The sequence below is a fragment of the Bicyclus anynana genome, chromosome 12 (genome assembly GCF_947172395.1).
Source record: "Bicyclus anynana chromosome 12, ilBicAnyn1.1, whole genome shotgun sequence".
Lineage (NCBI taxonomy): Eukaryota > Metazoa > Arthropoda > Insecta > Lepidoptera > Nymphalidae > Bicyclus > Bicyclus anynana.
The window spans coordinates 1,824,212-1,841,369 of NC_069094.1; the positions used below are offsets into that span (position 1 = coordinate 1,824,212).

General features: G+C 35.9%; 1 protein-coding gene across 2 annotated transcripts in view; it reads left to right on the forward strand.

The window, feature by feature from the left end:
- LOC112050066 (centaurin-gamma-1A) overlaps window positions 1-17,158 on the forward strand; it is a 300,795-nt gene that overhangs the window by 171,296 nt on the left and 112,341 nt on the right. The window contains exon 1 of one of the 2 annotated variants that reach the window (XM_024088199.2): window positions 11,922-12,682. The exons of the other annotated variant lie outside the window; for it this stretch is intronic. Within the exon in view, the coding sequence (XP_023943967.1) occupies window positions 12,526-12,682 (157 nt within the window). The 5' untranslated portion in view covers window positions 11,922-12,525. Of the gene's footprint in view, window positions 1-11,921; window positions 12,683-17,158 lie in introns of those variants that run through there. 2 annotated transcript variants of the gene reach the window in all.

Consider the following 17,158-nt stretch of genomic DNA (forward strand, 5'->3'; position numbering starts at 1 on the left):
TGTAATAACAATAGGAAAATTTTCCAATAAGCAAAGCTGAAAAAGAGTATAATTTCTGTTTTCAGAAAATGGCAAATCTTAATTATTTTGTCGGCGAAGTCGACAGTTGGCTACCCTTTTATGTTTTGATGGGATTCTATTAACGATTGTTTGGTAAAGAAATACATTTTTTGGAAATAAAACTGTCGTCCTTTTAAAAGTTTACATCAACTCGAGATTGTATCATGCAATTCTACAATTTCATTTTGCGCGCCGGCGGCTCGTGCCTCGGCAGCCATTCATACTGCTTTACACTAAGTACCACTGCCACTGCGTAGCAAGCGTACAGTTGGTACAGTTAGAATATGTCTACTCTGTTTTCTTTCTTCTGTTTACAAAACGGGATGACATACTGTATACAATAACAACAACCGCAAACTAACAATAAACTGTAAAATTGTAAATTATACATTGTAGTAGTCTTTTTAAAGAGCAATTGTTCTTTTTCGGTTCTTCTAGGTACTTATTGAACTGTAGAGTCAACTCAATGACACTCTTGACTATTCAAAACAGCTTGTAAACAATCATACATGAAACAATTTTTTTATTGGATTCGCGGCTTAGATTGCGGTATATTTTTTTTAATAGGATGTTAGCATCATTTTTGTATAATAAATTAAAAAATGTTTTCTACTCTAACCTTCTTTACCTAAGCTTCGTTATCGTGTATGCATGCATAAGTTACAATTTGTAGATCGACATATTGTAACTTGATAAGATTAAATAAGTTTCAAGTACATTTTGCGTCGTACAACGGCTGCTATAGATACAGTTTTGTTATTTGTTGTGGCCCAATATTTTTCTACCAAAAGTGACTTCTAGTGGTATTGTTACTTTACTGTCTGTATGATTGATGCACGGCGCTTGCAGGAACAGAGCACGAGGGAAAGTTCGCTGCAACAATAATTGCTACTCTGGCGGAGGAAATGGCTCCCGCAGTTATCTGCTTTGCTGTAATATCAGCTTTGTGTGTTGAGAGGCTAAAGTGCTTTTGTCATATACTCGTACCTATCCACGTCTAATCCATAGGTAGGGGATAAAAAACGGAATCATATATGAAATTAAGAGATACAGTCCACTATCCAACCACCGCCATTCAAAATCGACATTCATCATTAAGTCTCTTCTCAGAATGTAAAGGGTTAGGCTAATATTCTACCACGCTAGCCCAATGCGGATTTGCAGACACGTGCTATTTAATTTCTTAAAATGCATTTAACTGCGAGCTGCTTGTAGTTTATAGGCGTGATCGACTCAGAAACGAGAAGATCCGTAGAAGAGCCAAAGTCACTGACATAGCTCAATGAGTGGCGAGGCTAAAGTGGTAATGGACGGGCATATAGTTCGAAGAGCCGATAAACGTTGGTGTCCCAAAGTGCTGGAATGGCGACCCCACACCAGAAAGCACAGTGTTGGTCGACCCCCAACTAGGTGGACCGAAGACATCAATCGGGTTGCAGGGAGCTACTGGATGATGGTTGCTCGAGACCGTGGTGTCTGGAAGTCTATGCAGGAGGCCTATGTCCAACAGTGGACGTTCATCGGCTGTTAATGATGATGATGATGATGATGACTTAACTGAAAATTTTGAGGTGGTTTCCCTTCAGAATCGAAGGCAGAAGTCATGTACACTGGACTTTTACGGCTCAAAATTCGACATTGGTGGCATACAACTACGGAACACATGACAGGATTAATTTCCCCTTCAACCGAAGCGAATTATCCCAAGATTTAATTGTCGAAAATGGGTATCTGGGTATCGATTAGTCTTATCACGAAAATAAATGTAGATCATGCAACTATCAACAAAAATTATCCATAATCTTTTTTCAAGATACAAAAATTTATTCTCTATGTATCCCCATTTTTCGGGCTAACATGAACGCGATAGGAGTGGAACTAAAACGTTAATAATCAATTTAGGAATCGATAACAGCTAACAATATAACGCCCGAATGATTTCCGTTCACATAAATTAGCTGTAAGTACGGCTGTACGAGTCGGCCCGTTCGCCCGGAACTAATATAAGAACAGGGAATGGGAAAGGAAATTAAGGAAGTTCGTTTTTTCGGTAAGTTGGTCTTGGTAGTGCAAGAAATTGTGTCTGATAATTTTATCGTTAGTTTTGTGATTTAATATTGTAATATGTGTTGATAATACATTACATCCTGGCCATTTTCAGTGTGCCATTATGATGTCATAAGTGCGTGATGGTTTAGAAACCATCCCCACCCACAGAGGTGGGTTGTCAATAATATGATTTACTGTACTTGAATCTAAGTTTTGAAATCCAAGTAACATATTACATATCTGTTAACGGATATACGGAAGTATGAGACTAAAACAAGCAGGTGAGAAGTCCAATAATAATAATCGGCTTAGCAATCGATATAACTATACATCATGATTCCCTAATTTGTTAATTGGCTTAATAGGCCCCTTATAATCCAATGTCAGTTATTTCACTTGTTATTAATAACATTTTAAGGAACTAGCGACAGAAAATAAGGAACTTTATAACATTAGAATTTACTGAATGTTTAAACTGACCTATTCTCCAGCAATGTATGTATTTTTTCTGTTTTTTATTTTAGCTTTTTTTAAGGGTTATGCTTTTAATTAATTTCCCTGCTACCGTGTTCAGGAATGATAAAACTTTTTTTAACTTTCTTAATCGGAATGCCAATATAATGATTCGGTGAAGTTGAAAATGTGAATGGCTCGAATGAATGAATGGGAATCAGTGCATCATAATCGTTCACTCGTGACTAATACAGGGAAGATGGGATAAGAAAGGTGGGTAGTAAATAATGTCGGTTTTGGGTCGTAAAGAAATCGGGCCCCGACAATTGTGTCAAGTATTACGGTCTGTATATTTATGGAGCTACCGTGTTGAGATGGGGTGGAGATTTCCTTTGTGTCTTCTATTGCCGTAATTTCTATGAGATTTGCGATTTTTCATTCTATATTGAGCATCTATTTCGGTGGATGAATTACTTACTAGGTCTGCTCTTGATAATTGAAACTTTTTTGTGTGATAAATTTTGTCGTACCAAATTTTAACACAGTGTTCATTTTATATTTGATATATCATCCTATCTGCATTTCCATAAATATGCGAATAAGTATAATTATAGTATTGATTTAATAATATGTATTCAATATCCATACATACAGTTTATAAAGCTTCGTAGTTTTCCTACCCTGTCATTCATTATACTCTCATATCATACTCCTCACCTTGTGGATTAATTAATAAGTTTTTTTGATTAGAGTAAGAACCAGAGGATATGAAAATAATATCACATATGAAACTGACATGACACATTTTTGAGTGGCGGAAAAAAAGTCGGGTTAGTACCATCACTTAAAACTTCAAACATGCTAGACGGAGCTGTGAAAGCACAAAAACAGATTGTATTATGGTATAGCACAAACGCTGCTTTATATCCTGATACACCTATGGGAACGTGATCTATGAGGTAGAAACCGCGATGAAAAGCTAGTATTAATGTAGCACGTCATCGTCGTATAAAAATAAGTAATAAAAGAATTCACACAAATACCAGGAAACTCAAATTATTGGAAACTGGAACAGTATCTCAACAATTTATATAAACGTTGTATATGATACACATGTGGAACATTTTATTTTATTGGGCACATGCGAAACCCACGCGAAATATGATCTAAATTTAATCACTGAGTGTTCTTCTGCATTGACGTCAAAAAAACTCGATGAAATTTTTAGCGTATTTGGATGTGATTACGAAATAATTTATGATAAACATGTTACACTGTCGGATTCCCTCAAACAGCGTATTTTAACTAAGTCAAAAATAAACTGCAGGTTTTACGATTATAAAGAACACAAATCCAGGGAAATAGGTCGTAGTCTTTACGTCAAGGTGAACTAACTGGGACATGGTGGTAAAACTGAACATAGTTCATTACAGAACAGAACTGAGGTACCCTGAATATTCAGTATTTGTTTAGGAAATTATACTTTATTAACTTTATTTATGGTCATGTGATGGTATTTTCAGTGGATTTTTTATATTTTATGAAAGATTTTTTCAAAATTTAATTTGAATTCAACAACAAATCAATGAATTATAAAAATTAAAGCTGGTTAGTTAGCTCGTATAAAATCAACATAGCAAATGCTTCAACTCATACAAAACCATTAATGTTTTGAAAACGGAATACCTACAGATGAGAAGTTTCAATTGTTTAGATTGTCTCAATAAAATTTATTGTTTAAGAGTTCATTCTTTATAATTATGGATAATATGTGACATATTTAGTTTCAAATTTGTTTAATAGGTACAACGTATAATACCAATCCTGTGAATGATTAAAACACCTTTAACGTCTCTGAGATTTATACGACTAGTGTCTCCTAGCCATTTTAAATCAACTTAATGTCTCCTACCCATGTCGTAAAATCTTTCATTGGTGTCGAACCAAAAGTAATAAAGTCCGGTCTTTGTGCGAAGCTACTCAGCTATTACAGCACGCTTACTCACATTTGATGAAGTTTTAAATGCTCCCGCTGTTCCTTCTAGTTTAATTTCCCAAGCTTTACGATCTTGCAACTAGCTCGATGACTATTTAATGATTGTTATTACTGTTATGTTATGTAATGTAATGTAATTGTTTCTTTTTTGTTTCAGGTATTTTTGGATACATCTGAATTATTCTGTGATAAGAGTAATAATGTAAGACGGTAACTTTAGAGTACGTATCAATATAAATTTAAGTAATCATATTATGTTAATTAATTATTATCAAATTGAAGTTAAAGTCTTCCTTTCAAATTAATTCTAATATTAGTTTTGAAACAACTATGTTTACTTTAAACTGAATTTCATACTATCATCATCAGTTTATTTTTAATTACCTGTTCCTTATACGAGGGGGAATTTTGTGCTTATTACCACCACGCTACTACATTGTGCGTAGACGGGTTTAGTGAGATTGATTATGTATGGTTATGTATGACTGTAACGATCGCTATTGAATGTTCACATGTTAATGATAAATAGTGATATCAATGTTAATGATAATGAACGAGATTATTTATGCACGTGGTTTTAAACGTGTTTTTTGGAAAAAAAAGAATGATTATGGTTTACGTTCATGTAGTATAATTTAATGGCATACATTTCATGTGAAATGCATTTCACATAACTATTTACATTTGCATGTGCGTGTTACCCGATGGAAATTCTCAAAAGTCATGTTCGTCATAATAGACCTGTTATTACTTTCTCGGAAATATTCTTACTTGCTTTGTTTCTCTTTTTTCCTAGAAATGTTCTAGTAAATATATGAACAATGATATATGAAATATTTTAAGATGATCCCTTTAACGAACCACCGATGGCATCAAAGTATAACAATCAAGGTTCTCTATCTACCAGCCGCCCACACTCCGCCCGAGCGTGAACTTTAGAACAATTTTAGAAAATAAATTATTGTACATTGAGTACAGATATCGAAGCTAATTGCTGTAGAGTGGACAATATTATAATTCAATGTAAATAAACCAATAAATGTATTGGATAAAACTCAAATTAAGTTAATATTTTGAAAGTTCGCCTACCCATTACCTTGTAATTAGATATAAAACGACTTTTATATCGCTTATATCGTCAGATTGGTGGATATGTATCCGCCTCAGATGCTAAGAAACATCAGCATTCTAACAAAACAATCACTTATCATTCGTTTATGAGCTATATTACATAAACAGACACAGTCAAACGTATAAACCCCCCTTTTCGAGGGCTAAAATTGCGAAATTGAGACTTATTAGCTCAATGCAAAACAAAGAATGAAATCAATGTCAATAGGGCAACTCTAAGATGTGAACTATCTCTGATATTTTAACACGTCAGTATAAATCCTGTGCTTTAGAACAGTTGCATTCTACCCACACGGCGTCCCACAAGGTTCTTTCCTCGGTCCTACATTTTTTATTTTGTCGATCTCTGACAAACCAAAAGTTATAGACGAATAAGAAACGAGCTAATACGAAACACCTACGATGAAATGCGATTCGATTATTTTCATAAAGTTTAAGCTGATTCCACATTGCGACAGTTGAGAAGTAAGTACCAAATCACAGAATATGGGATATTTTTAGTGATAAAAACTATTTTGTTTAATATCGATCGTTAATATTATGTTGTTTTTGATCAAGTCAGTCAAGGATACTGAGCCCAAAAAGAAATAAATGGACTATTAATTTTTGAAACCGCGCTTTTTATCAAACTTTTTTAAATAAATGTGTGACTTTTGTGCGAGTATATACTACTATTGGATAACTTTTATGACTTTTCCATTGTAAGTTTAGAGCGTAATAGAATGAGACAACTGTAATAAAATCCAACTTGTTTATTCAACAGAACAGGTTTGATGTCGGGTTTACTTCGAGTTTGTTTTTTGAAAATAGGTTTATGACGGCTTTATGTTGATATTTTCTGTGTAAGTGCAATTTTAAAAACTAGTTACAATGCTCGATATATGAGGTACGTTTTTTTTATGGAAAAGAAAAAAAAATAAAATAGTGCTGTTCAAGACTAAAACTAGTAAAAGGTCTAGTATGAATATTGGATAATTTGTGGATAATGTATGTTATTATAATGACCAAAAAATGAAAAACACAACAAAGAAATTTTTTATCTCACAAACAAGTGAAGTGAGTAGGAAGGCTATCTCTTGCAACAAATCAACACGGCGCAGGATATAACCGGTCCGATACTCTATCCAGACTTGGACAGGACGACATTCTCGAAATCTGGATAAATAATTAGCCCCATAATTGTGGACCCGGCTTGATACGTAATGGGGAAAATGCTGGCCTGTTAAATTTACGAATTGAGATCGTCGAAATCCGTCGATGGTCTTCGACATATGTATTTCATCAGTGATGTTTTTTGCTGTACCTTGAAGGACTTTATTTATCATAGACTAGAGAGAAAAATAACAACGAACAAAACTACTAAGTTAGTGACAGAGTTCGTTTACGAAAGAACTAACAATAAATCAATCAACATTGCTGTATTATGTTCTGAAGGATATCAGTTCAACGTATATAGAACACAGCAATGTCGCTTTTTACAAAATGCTCTACTAACGCTACTTGGCTGGTACGTAGGTCTGGTGTCTTGGTATTTTTGGTAGGCTTCGGCAGTGACTAGTTAGCAAAGCCGCTAAGCGATCTAGCGTTTCGGTATAAAGGCACGCAGAAACCGTCAGAAGTACATTTCCCTTTACAAGAAAACATACATGTCTTGGACTGCATCGTCACTAAACCTCAGCTTGACCGCAGTCTGAAGCCAAAAATATAAGAAAATAACCATAACAAAGTTGTTGAAAATTGTTTCAGCTTTAACAAAGATTATATAATAAGAAGTGAACAACCATGTATGTATTTCATACAATTTACTACAATATAGGTCAGAAAGGCTCTGGAGTGTGCTCAGTGTACTCTATGATATTATATCGTTGTTTTAATATTCCGCCCGCTTCGCTGCAGCACTCGCTTTGAAAGCATCACAAGAGTCGGCTAATGAATATTTAGCTCCTTTTGTTTGCATTCCTTTACTGCTTATAATTAGTGTTTAGATTATACTCCTAAACTAACAAAGTGCGCATTCCGAGATGCTAATGATGTATCGTATTCATAATTTACAACAGTTCTTTGCTAAATTCGTTTTATTTTTAATGGGTATAGTGGCTAATGATCGATTAAACCGATTTTGCGTCCATCTTATAATATTCCTCTATTTTACGTCAAGTGACAAGCCTCTCCAAAAGTTTTTGGAGAAGGTTTTTTGTCGTTACGACATCGTAGTCGTATCTTAATGAAACAAACAATCTTGTCCATGTGGCTCTTTCAGTAACGGTTTAAATGAACTTGGACTTAGCACTACTTCAAACTAATCAGCAGGTAGAACATAATAATATGATGTTGTTATTTTTCGCTTTTTAGTTTAGTGGATACGTTTTTAACTTTTAAGTCGGTTGTATTTTTTAGCTTTGTTTTTTGTAGTTTTTTTAAAGAATTTTCTTTCTTTTAGATTTAAAAGCTTATCCTAGATTTGCCCGTTATACAGTCGGTCGGGTGATTGATACCACAGTCTCTGTGTACACTGGCCGGTGTTGGGTGTAACCGCAGCTTCGTGCGGCCGATGCAGCGCGATAACAGTCCTCAGTCCTCACGACTCGCAGTGTTACGGATTTGTGAAACAACGCGAAGCGCTCTGGAGTACATCACTAGCTAGCTTTTATATACCGTAGCGTGAACAGTGAAAGACCTGCAAGTATAGCAAGCTTTACCTGAACCCTGAAAATAATGTTGATAAAGATCGAACATGACCTCTACGGATGGACCTGTCTCCCTCAAACTGCTTTGTTAGTCCAGTTGTTAGCCTTTGATTTCGCATTTCGAATCCTGGTTTGGGCTATGGGATACTGTACAGTTCATTTACATTACTTAAATAAAACTCAAACTTAACTCTTTTACATTACTTAAATATAAATACCATCACGCCTCATTACCATAGAGGTAGGCAGAGACTTCGTCGTTCCACTTACTACGATTCTTGTATATCTCTCTTGCATCTTCTTACTTCTTCCGATATTTTAGACTATTAAAATCTTCATCGAAGTCAGTCTACCTCTTGCGAACATAGACTCTTCTCAAGAGATCTGACCTAAATACACGTGTCTCTTCCGTTTTTAATATCGCGGCGAAGTAAAATAGAATGTCGCAAATAGGCAATAACAAAAACAATTTGGGGTCTTTTCATTGGGTATCACTTTTTACGAGCGATTATTTGGTTGCACCTGTTTCTTTGTTAACGTTATCAATACATATAAATAAAATTGAAGTGTCTGTCTGTGATATAAAAACCTGAGTTTTCTCAAGTGCTTTTAGTTGTTTACACAAAATAACATTTTTAACTTTTTTGAAATGTTCGTCTGACTGTTTGTACGGGCTAATTTCTGGAACGACTGAGACTATTTTAACATGATTTATTGAACGATAGCAGAGGTTGAACAACATACACACTTTATATCGCTAAAAAATACGTGGTTACTAAATAAAAAAAAATAATGTCATGCGGACGAAATCGCTTGCGTCCGCTAGTTAGAAATAAACTAACAGGGTTATCATATCTAGTCTCTGTCACGGTATTGGGGTGTTTCCTCGAAGTAAATTGCGTGAGAAAATGCAATTGGGTTTGGGTCTATAAAGGTATCCTTCGCTTGCCAATCTCAACATAACATCACAAACACAAACGTTTGGATAGAAAGTTTGACTTGCGTTGCGAATGCAAAAAATCTTCTTAGGCCAACTAATTTGGTCTAAGAGGGAGACAATGGGGCGGAGGGAGGATCTGGACCATGGAAATCTGCTACTTTCCAAAGCCACGGCCCAAAAGATTGTCTACCGTAGGTACTCGGTCAGCCTGGTAGACTAAGGCCTAACCGCTCTCATTCTGAGAGGAGACTCGTGCTCAACAGTGAGCTGAATATGGGTTGTCAATGATGATCTGGGCTATGGTTAGTCAAATTTTTAATGAGCTCCCATAAAGAGTACTAAGATGACCTGTTGACATGTTTAGAAGGCATGATTGTGTCGCAACTCGCAGGAGATGGAATATTAAAGCAGCAATGGTCTCGGGCCGGGAAGCTCCAGAGGCCGCATGACCCGAATGCACGTGAAAGCAGTTTGTCCTGCTTTAATTCTGGAGCGCTCTGAAGTGGGACGTGGCGAGGAATAATTAAGAAGACATCTTCTTGAGTGGCGTACAGTGTTGCTCACATAAACATGCTGCTGTATGTTGTAGAGGACGCTCAGTGGTTTCGCTCGCTTAGTTCGCTTTCCCGTGGGAAATCGGGGATAAAATATAACCTATATTGTTTGTTGATAGTGTATGTGTAGATGTAAGTCAGTTCAGTGGTTTAACTGTGGTTACGTAACAAATAAACATATTTATTTTCATAAATATGAATTTGGATTTATGGAAGAACTAACTGTCTTGTTAGTCCAGTATCTAGCTCTACGCTAACTACTGGTCACAACGTGTCGACTGTCTACTGTCAAACGCTTGTCTGAAGTCTGGACACCTCAACATAGCTCAACAAGTCGCAAAGCTGAAGTGGCAATGGTCGGAACATATACTTTGTCCTTGTTACTTAGTTTGAAGAGCCGAAAGACCAAATGAGCCGACTTTGGGGTCCCAAGGTAGTGGATTGGCGACCCGGCGTTGGAAACCGCAGTGTTGATCTGCCCCCCACTAGGTGACCGAAGATATAAAACATATCCGGATACAGGATACATAACTGGATACAGTTGACTCAAAACCGCGTTCTTCTAAAAAATCCTTAACATAGAGAGGTGAACATAGGCTCAGCAGTGAACGTCTTCCGGCTGATAATAATGTGTTACCTTACCATCTAAATCCCAACAGACTACCAAAAAGAGGTAAATCAGACGAATATCCTTATCGAGTTAGTAATGCGCAATTCTTAAAAAAACATCTGACTATTTGTCTTCGAAAAAAGAGCTATAACAAGTTTGCACAGTTAACAAGGCTTAAATCAACGAACTAGAGTGGTCAGCAAACATTGGTTTATTACATAACATCTCAGCAAGTCTTGCTTCTTCTGGTTATTTACCGCTACGTTACAAATGACTATTCTACCCAACCAAATGATTTTGATATAATAATGCAACTCTTATGAGTAAATGTAATTTGTTTCATTCGTATGTCTGTGTTTCTGTCTAAAGTGCTAGATAAAATATATTATAGAGCAGGTCTTGAATCAACTCTGAAAGATTTTGGTTTTACAACCGCCCATTGCACCAACTTTATACTTTTGTATATAATCTTATATCTGTCATTAAATTAAATTCAGTTCGTTTGAAAATTGTTTGAGACAAATGATATTGAATTGGACTATTGTCATAATCGCTACGAGGAAACTCTATTCACTAAGTTAAAGGAGAAAGGAGAACATAAGTAATTTTTACAATATATGGCTACTATTCGGCAAATTAATTAAATGGTAGACCTTTCAGGTTTTCCTTGCTAGTTTCCGCTAATTTTGAGCACGTACAAAGCAATCGAAATGTCGCGTTTAGACGGCTACGTTTTTGTTGTCTACGACATTAAAACTTAGTTTTCTAAAAAAGGTGTGAAATCAATCAATATCTTCCCTACTTAGTAGACAGTAGTAATTAACTAGCAGGAAATTAAAAACAACAGTAACACGGATTTCTTAACAGCAATTCAAGACAGTTGCAGTATATCATCCGAATCCTTATAATAATTTACTTTCTGTATTTCTGCTTCAGGCACTTCAGCGCTAATTGTAGAGTTTTAATAAAGCAAATGTAGTCATGATTTAGTAGCTAATAAAGAGCTAACACGCATAGACACGGGCGGCGACCGAAATGTTTCATTCAGTGGAATGTCTATCATGAAAACTAATTGCAAAGAATCTCGAGGTTGCGAGCTGACTAATAAATCGCATTTAGAGAATTTTGGTGTGACAGGGAAAAATTATGTTCATAGTTAATTGCGCAAATAATTGAATAAAAACTCCAAACTAACCTTTTCATCAAAAATTAAATTTTTGCAACATTTCATATCTGAAACAATTTCAGACCGTCTAGTTCGAATCAACTCTATATTAGCTTTATATTTGTCCCAAGTTTAAGTATTTATTTTGACTACGTTTTGTAATTTGTAGATCGTGTAAGATATTTATCGACGTGACCTCTAAAATATAATGCTGAGCTTAGAAATAGCCCGTGATAAGAGATAATCTTCGCCACAGTTGCCGGTGTTTGGCGTGAGCACACGTCACGTAATAAGACAGTTCGCGTTTGGCCCTCGTCGAGTACAGACGTGTCGCCCCTTCGAACATGAACATCGAACTTTAACCAGGACGTGTGCGAGCTCTCCGAATATGGTGGCAGGATAAGTGAATTTGCGTGTTCCGAATCGTGATGTGATTGTAACAATAGATATTAACACAAAAACAATAGATGCGAGCGGATATCGTAGATTCAATGAGCTATTTAAAAGTGATAAAGGAATTGTGAAATCGGTTCCGATTCGTATAGGGAAAGAGCTAATTTATTCGCATAGAAAATTGAAACGATTATTTATTTGCCTGCACAAATGAGCATTCAAGAAAATAGGAAGTGACTTGGTTCTTGTAATGCGTTCATGACGATCGGTGAAAAAGGGAATTGAATCGATTGTTTGCGTACTATTGTGAAGTTTGTACACAAGAAAATAGGAAGTGACTGTGTTAAATCGTTGATTAGATTAAAAACAATTGATAAAATCCGTCTATTGACCTACTAAACTGTGTTAGACATAATGACTATGTAATATATAAAAACATCACCGAGTTGTGATAATTCAATACAATTGTTAAAACAATTTTACGAAAATGTTGGCTGTAAAGAATTTCTTTATGCCGGAGAAAAGAGTGGACTCGCCGAGGTTCTCCAGAATGCCGGAGGCTTTGATGCGGTCCATAAGGAGGAGGTCTTTGAGAGTGAAGAGGACCAAGTCGTTGGTTCTCGTCAACGAGAAAAGGAAGTCGGGTGAGTGGTAGAGTATGACTCAATGATTTTATTTGTGGAAAATGTACATGTGATTATTTTTATCTGATATAATTTGTTGCACTTCTGTAAGTCATTGTTTTTGATGTCCTTAATGAATTTATTTTCGTCTTTCGTGGGTATACGTTTCTTGATATCTTGTTATGCATCGGTGCATTTATGTTAATGATGTAATTATTGACAAAAATATACAATTTAGCCGAATACAATGTTTGTGCTGCCGTTTTTGCAATTGTTTAATGTTACAACTTCTTTTAAGGTTTTTGCATTGATATTCAGTTTTTTCATTGAAAATTATTTATCGTTTTCCAAGTGAAATTTAAAGGAATATAGCTAAAATATTAGACTATATCCTATTCACACCCCCAAGTATTTTAGTATGGAATACATTTAAATATGGCAGAACGTTTGCTGGGTCATCTAGTTTATTTATATTATCAGTATTATGTGGCTGTACCTAAACTACCTACTGTTCGTTACATCATGTTTATTACATTCCAGGTAATAAATATCATGAGAGTACAAAAATATTGCAATTATAATATACAAAACACGCACATCTTCGTTTAAATCGTAAATACCTGTAACTTCATACAGGTACGAAAATACTGAATCATAAAATTAACATTGGCTGAAGGTCAAATTCAATGTAGTTACTTACGTGATATTAGTTAAATACGATGTAGATTGTTAGTGTTACCCACAGAAATACAACGCAGATTATAAAGATAAAATAAATGTGACAATATCACGTACTGAGAACGTAGACTCATAAGGTGCGAGATAGAATATCATAACTTGTCTGAATAGACAGTCACAAGTGTTTTGGATATCACACTATGGTTAAAATCTGTCAAGACAATATATTATATTATTACTTGTATACATATGCAAGAGTATAGATAATATATTATATTATCTATACTCTTGCATATATATTACATAATATCATTATGCCTCATATCCATAGGGGCAGTAAATAATTCCTATTTGCTACGATCATAGCAGAGACTTCATGTTTTTCTTCTTCTTCTTATATTATCTTCTTTATATTAACATTAATCCTTCCATGCGAGTCCGACTTGATTGATTTTTATTTTAAAGCTATATTTGTTATTGTGAGTATTTAAATACTTAATGCAATATTTACCAATAACTTCGCTGATTTAATTGCCTTGTCAATCAGCTTTTCACCAAAAGAGGTGATCGAGCAAGGTGTTATATCACTTATTCGTGATGTTTGCTTTAAACTCTCTATAATTGTATAATAGTACTTGTATAATGTTTAGAATGCTAATATCATGCCATGATTGCATTTTTTTGCCAATACGGCACTAACTAGCCTCGAGCAATCAAATCGACTCGAACATACCGACACTTGGTCTTTGCTCAGGTTTATTCTATTTGCGAAATAGTGTTGTTTTTGGAGACAGTGTCTAGTTATTCATTAAATATTTAAGAATCTTTATATGGTAGCCAGTAATTTCTTGTTAAACAGTTTGCTTCTATACTATACTATGCCAAAGTTCATCGCCAACTTTGTTCGCAACAATAACGTTATTCATTTCAAAAGTCGTAAAGTTTGCGCCAATTCTGGGCTCATTTACGTCCAACCGATTCGGCACTCGGGGAAACTATTCAATGGCTTTACAACTAGATCGCAGTTGGGAAGCCTGGATAGTTAAGTTTTCGTAGATCCGCTGGAGTGCAGAGTTGGAAACTGGGACAGATTCGTTCCGATATTGAAGTCCCGGAAGGACGTGGTGTAACTTTAAACTTAATACCAATGTGTGCACTACCGGTTTTGAAAAGTTTCTTTTGGTTAAAAGAATTTAAGGATACTTGGGAAAGGATTGTTTACTGAAGCTTAAGATATATGACTGACTGCTTTGCTTTGTAAATCTCTAAAAAAAAAATTAACTAACAAGATGTATCTTGTTAGTACAAGATACAGATACATCTTGTTAGTACAAGATACAGATTAGATACATGTATGCCTACATGTTTTTAATATTACCTATTGGTAATGTTAAATCATGTAGACAGCCGAACATGAAACCTCATCCTTTTTAGAAGTTGGTTAAATAATTACGGGTATAGAGTTTTTACTACTGTAGGAAATAGTAGTAGGAGACGGATATGACTTAGCTCGATCTTGTGTTGGCTCGTGCCTACGCTAGGTGGCGCGACTTGTATCCGTTAAGAGTAAGAAGTTAGAGAGGGGTAGCGATCGGGCGGGAATGTGTTTTAATGTCGGAAGGGATCCCTTAAACCTGCAACCGGAGTCACAAGCCTCTGGGATTGCTCAAGGTATTCTCTGCCATTCTATTTCTCTGGTCTTATTTTGATAACAGTTTGATTTGTTAATTAAGTTGTTTTGACAAATACTCGTTTTGTGAATCATAACTTTTGATCGACACTGGTTTTCTTATTTTTGTAATCCACTTTTGAGTCTGCTAAAACTACTCTGCTAGTTGACGGTAGTCAATCTAAACTTAATGAAAAAAAAAGCATTTCCTAATACAGATGTATATATTCAACGCACATTACTAGTAACCATAGAGAATATTTTTTATCTGTGGCGTCCGACCAACGTCCGCTACTCGGTGTTGTTAGCGATTTATTTAATTCATAGAAAAGAACTATAATTTTCACCACGTCACATAACTTTACCATTGTAGCAAGTGCGTAAACAACTTATCCACTTGACACTATTAATACATAAGATATATTGAGCATTTTCTCACGTGTTATGTTATTAATATAGCCTGTTATGGCTTGCACATGTTTTCTCTCCTCATCTGTCAACACTCATATTGTCTATGCCTGTGTTACTTTGACTTCGTTCCCACAGGAAAGGTCCGAGTTGTAAGACCTAGTTTATCTGCACTTAGAATTGTTTTTCATTCATTAATTCATTCATTAGCAACCCATATTCAGCTCACTGTTGAGCACGAGTCTCCTCTCAGAATTTCATATTAGTAGACTTCACACACCTAGAGAATAAGGAAAATTCTCAGGTATGCAGGTTTCCTCACGATGTTTTCTTTCACTGTTTGAGACTCGTGATATTTAATTTCTTAAAAATGGAAAACAACTGAAACGTTCGTTCTGTTTTACACACACCAACGCACTTTCTGTCAACTTTCTACTGTCAAACGCTAACCTGTACATCTCACCAATACATGCTAAACTATACAGAGTTCCAAAAGCACACTATCACACTTTCACGCTTTAATTAATCAAGTGGTTCGTAGAGGTAGCTATAAAAAGAGACAGGGATTATAAAACGAGTGAAGTCGTGAACAAAAGGAAGTTAACGACTTAAAAAATCCAAATCTGAATCTGAACAGTTATACATGTACCAATTCATAAAATATCGGCGTGACCGTTCAGAAGCTACGAGTATGAGCTTACATACATAGTAATTTTTATTTATAGAAATGAGAATGCATGTGTCGAGGCGTGTGTGAGGCATTAATTAGGTTTTATTACTTTACCAAGGTCACAGAGGTGGCGTGTGAAGGCTCACCTTACGTGACGTTAACAGGACTGGTATGAGATTTGCACGCTCGCAAGCCGTTATTGAGTACGAAGGTTGAAAATTAAAAAAAAACTTTGATACTACGAATGTAATGGTCGATTTTTTTTGAATACACTTCGTGGGCCACGAACTGCATAGTTTATAGACAGAGAGCCTGCGATAGCCAGACTCTTATTAGGAAGATGGAAGTTTGTCAGCCTCTATGGGCCTACTATACCTACGTAGGTAAGATTGCCAGGCCGCCGAAATTAAAAGCCGGACAGTCCAGTCAGTTTGGCCTGACATTTGACCGGACAGCCTATGTTATTGAGGATTTTGTGTACATCAGTACTATATTACATACATAATTAAGACATAGATCCAGCAAACTTCTTTTTTATGTAAAATCAAGCATTTATGATTATTACCTTAAATAATGTACACTCGTCGCGCGCTCGTTTGCTAAATGTAAAGCCTAATCAAAGCCGAACACGGAATACAAAAGCTTATTCTATGTCCGGCTTCATCCGGACACCTGGAAACACTATCCGTAGGTTCCGTATGTTAACCAATTATGGAGTTTGGACTGCAGTTTCTTTCTAGGGTCCGAAAAGCGGTGCTTGGCGGCTAAAATAAGCATGGGCCGTATTATGAGAAGTTCTCACAGAGCTTTTCACTATTACTTACAAAATGTCTGCAGTTTTTAACGGCCTCCATGGCGCAGTGGTATGCGCGGTGGATTTACATGACGGAGGTCCTGGGTTCGATCCCCGGCTGGGCCGATTGAGGTTTTCTTAATTGGTTCAGGTCTGGCTGGTGGGAGGCTTTGGCCGTTACCACCCTACCGACAAAGACGTACCGCCAAGCGATTTAGCGTCCCGGTAAGATGTCGTGAAGAAACCGAAAGGAGTGTGGATTTTCATCCTCCTCCTAAC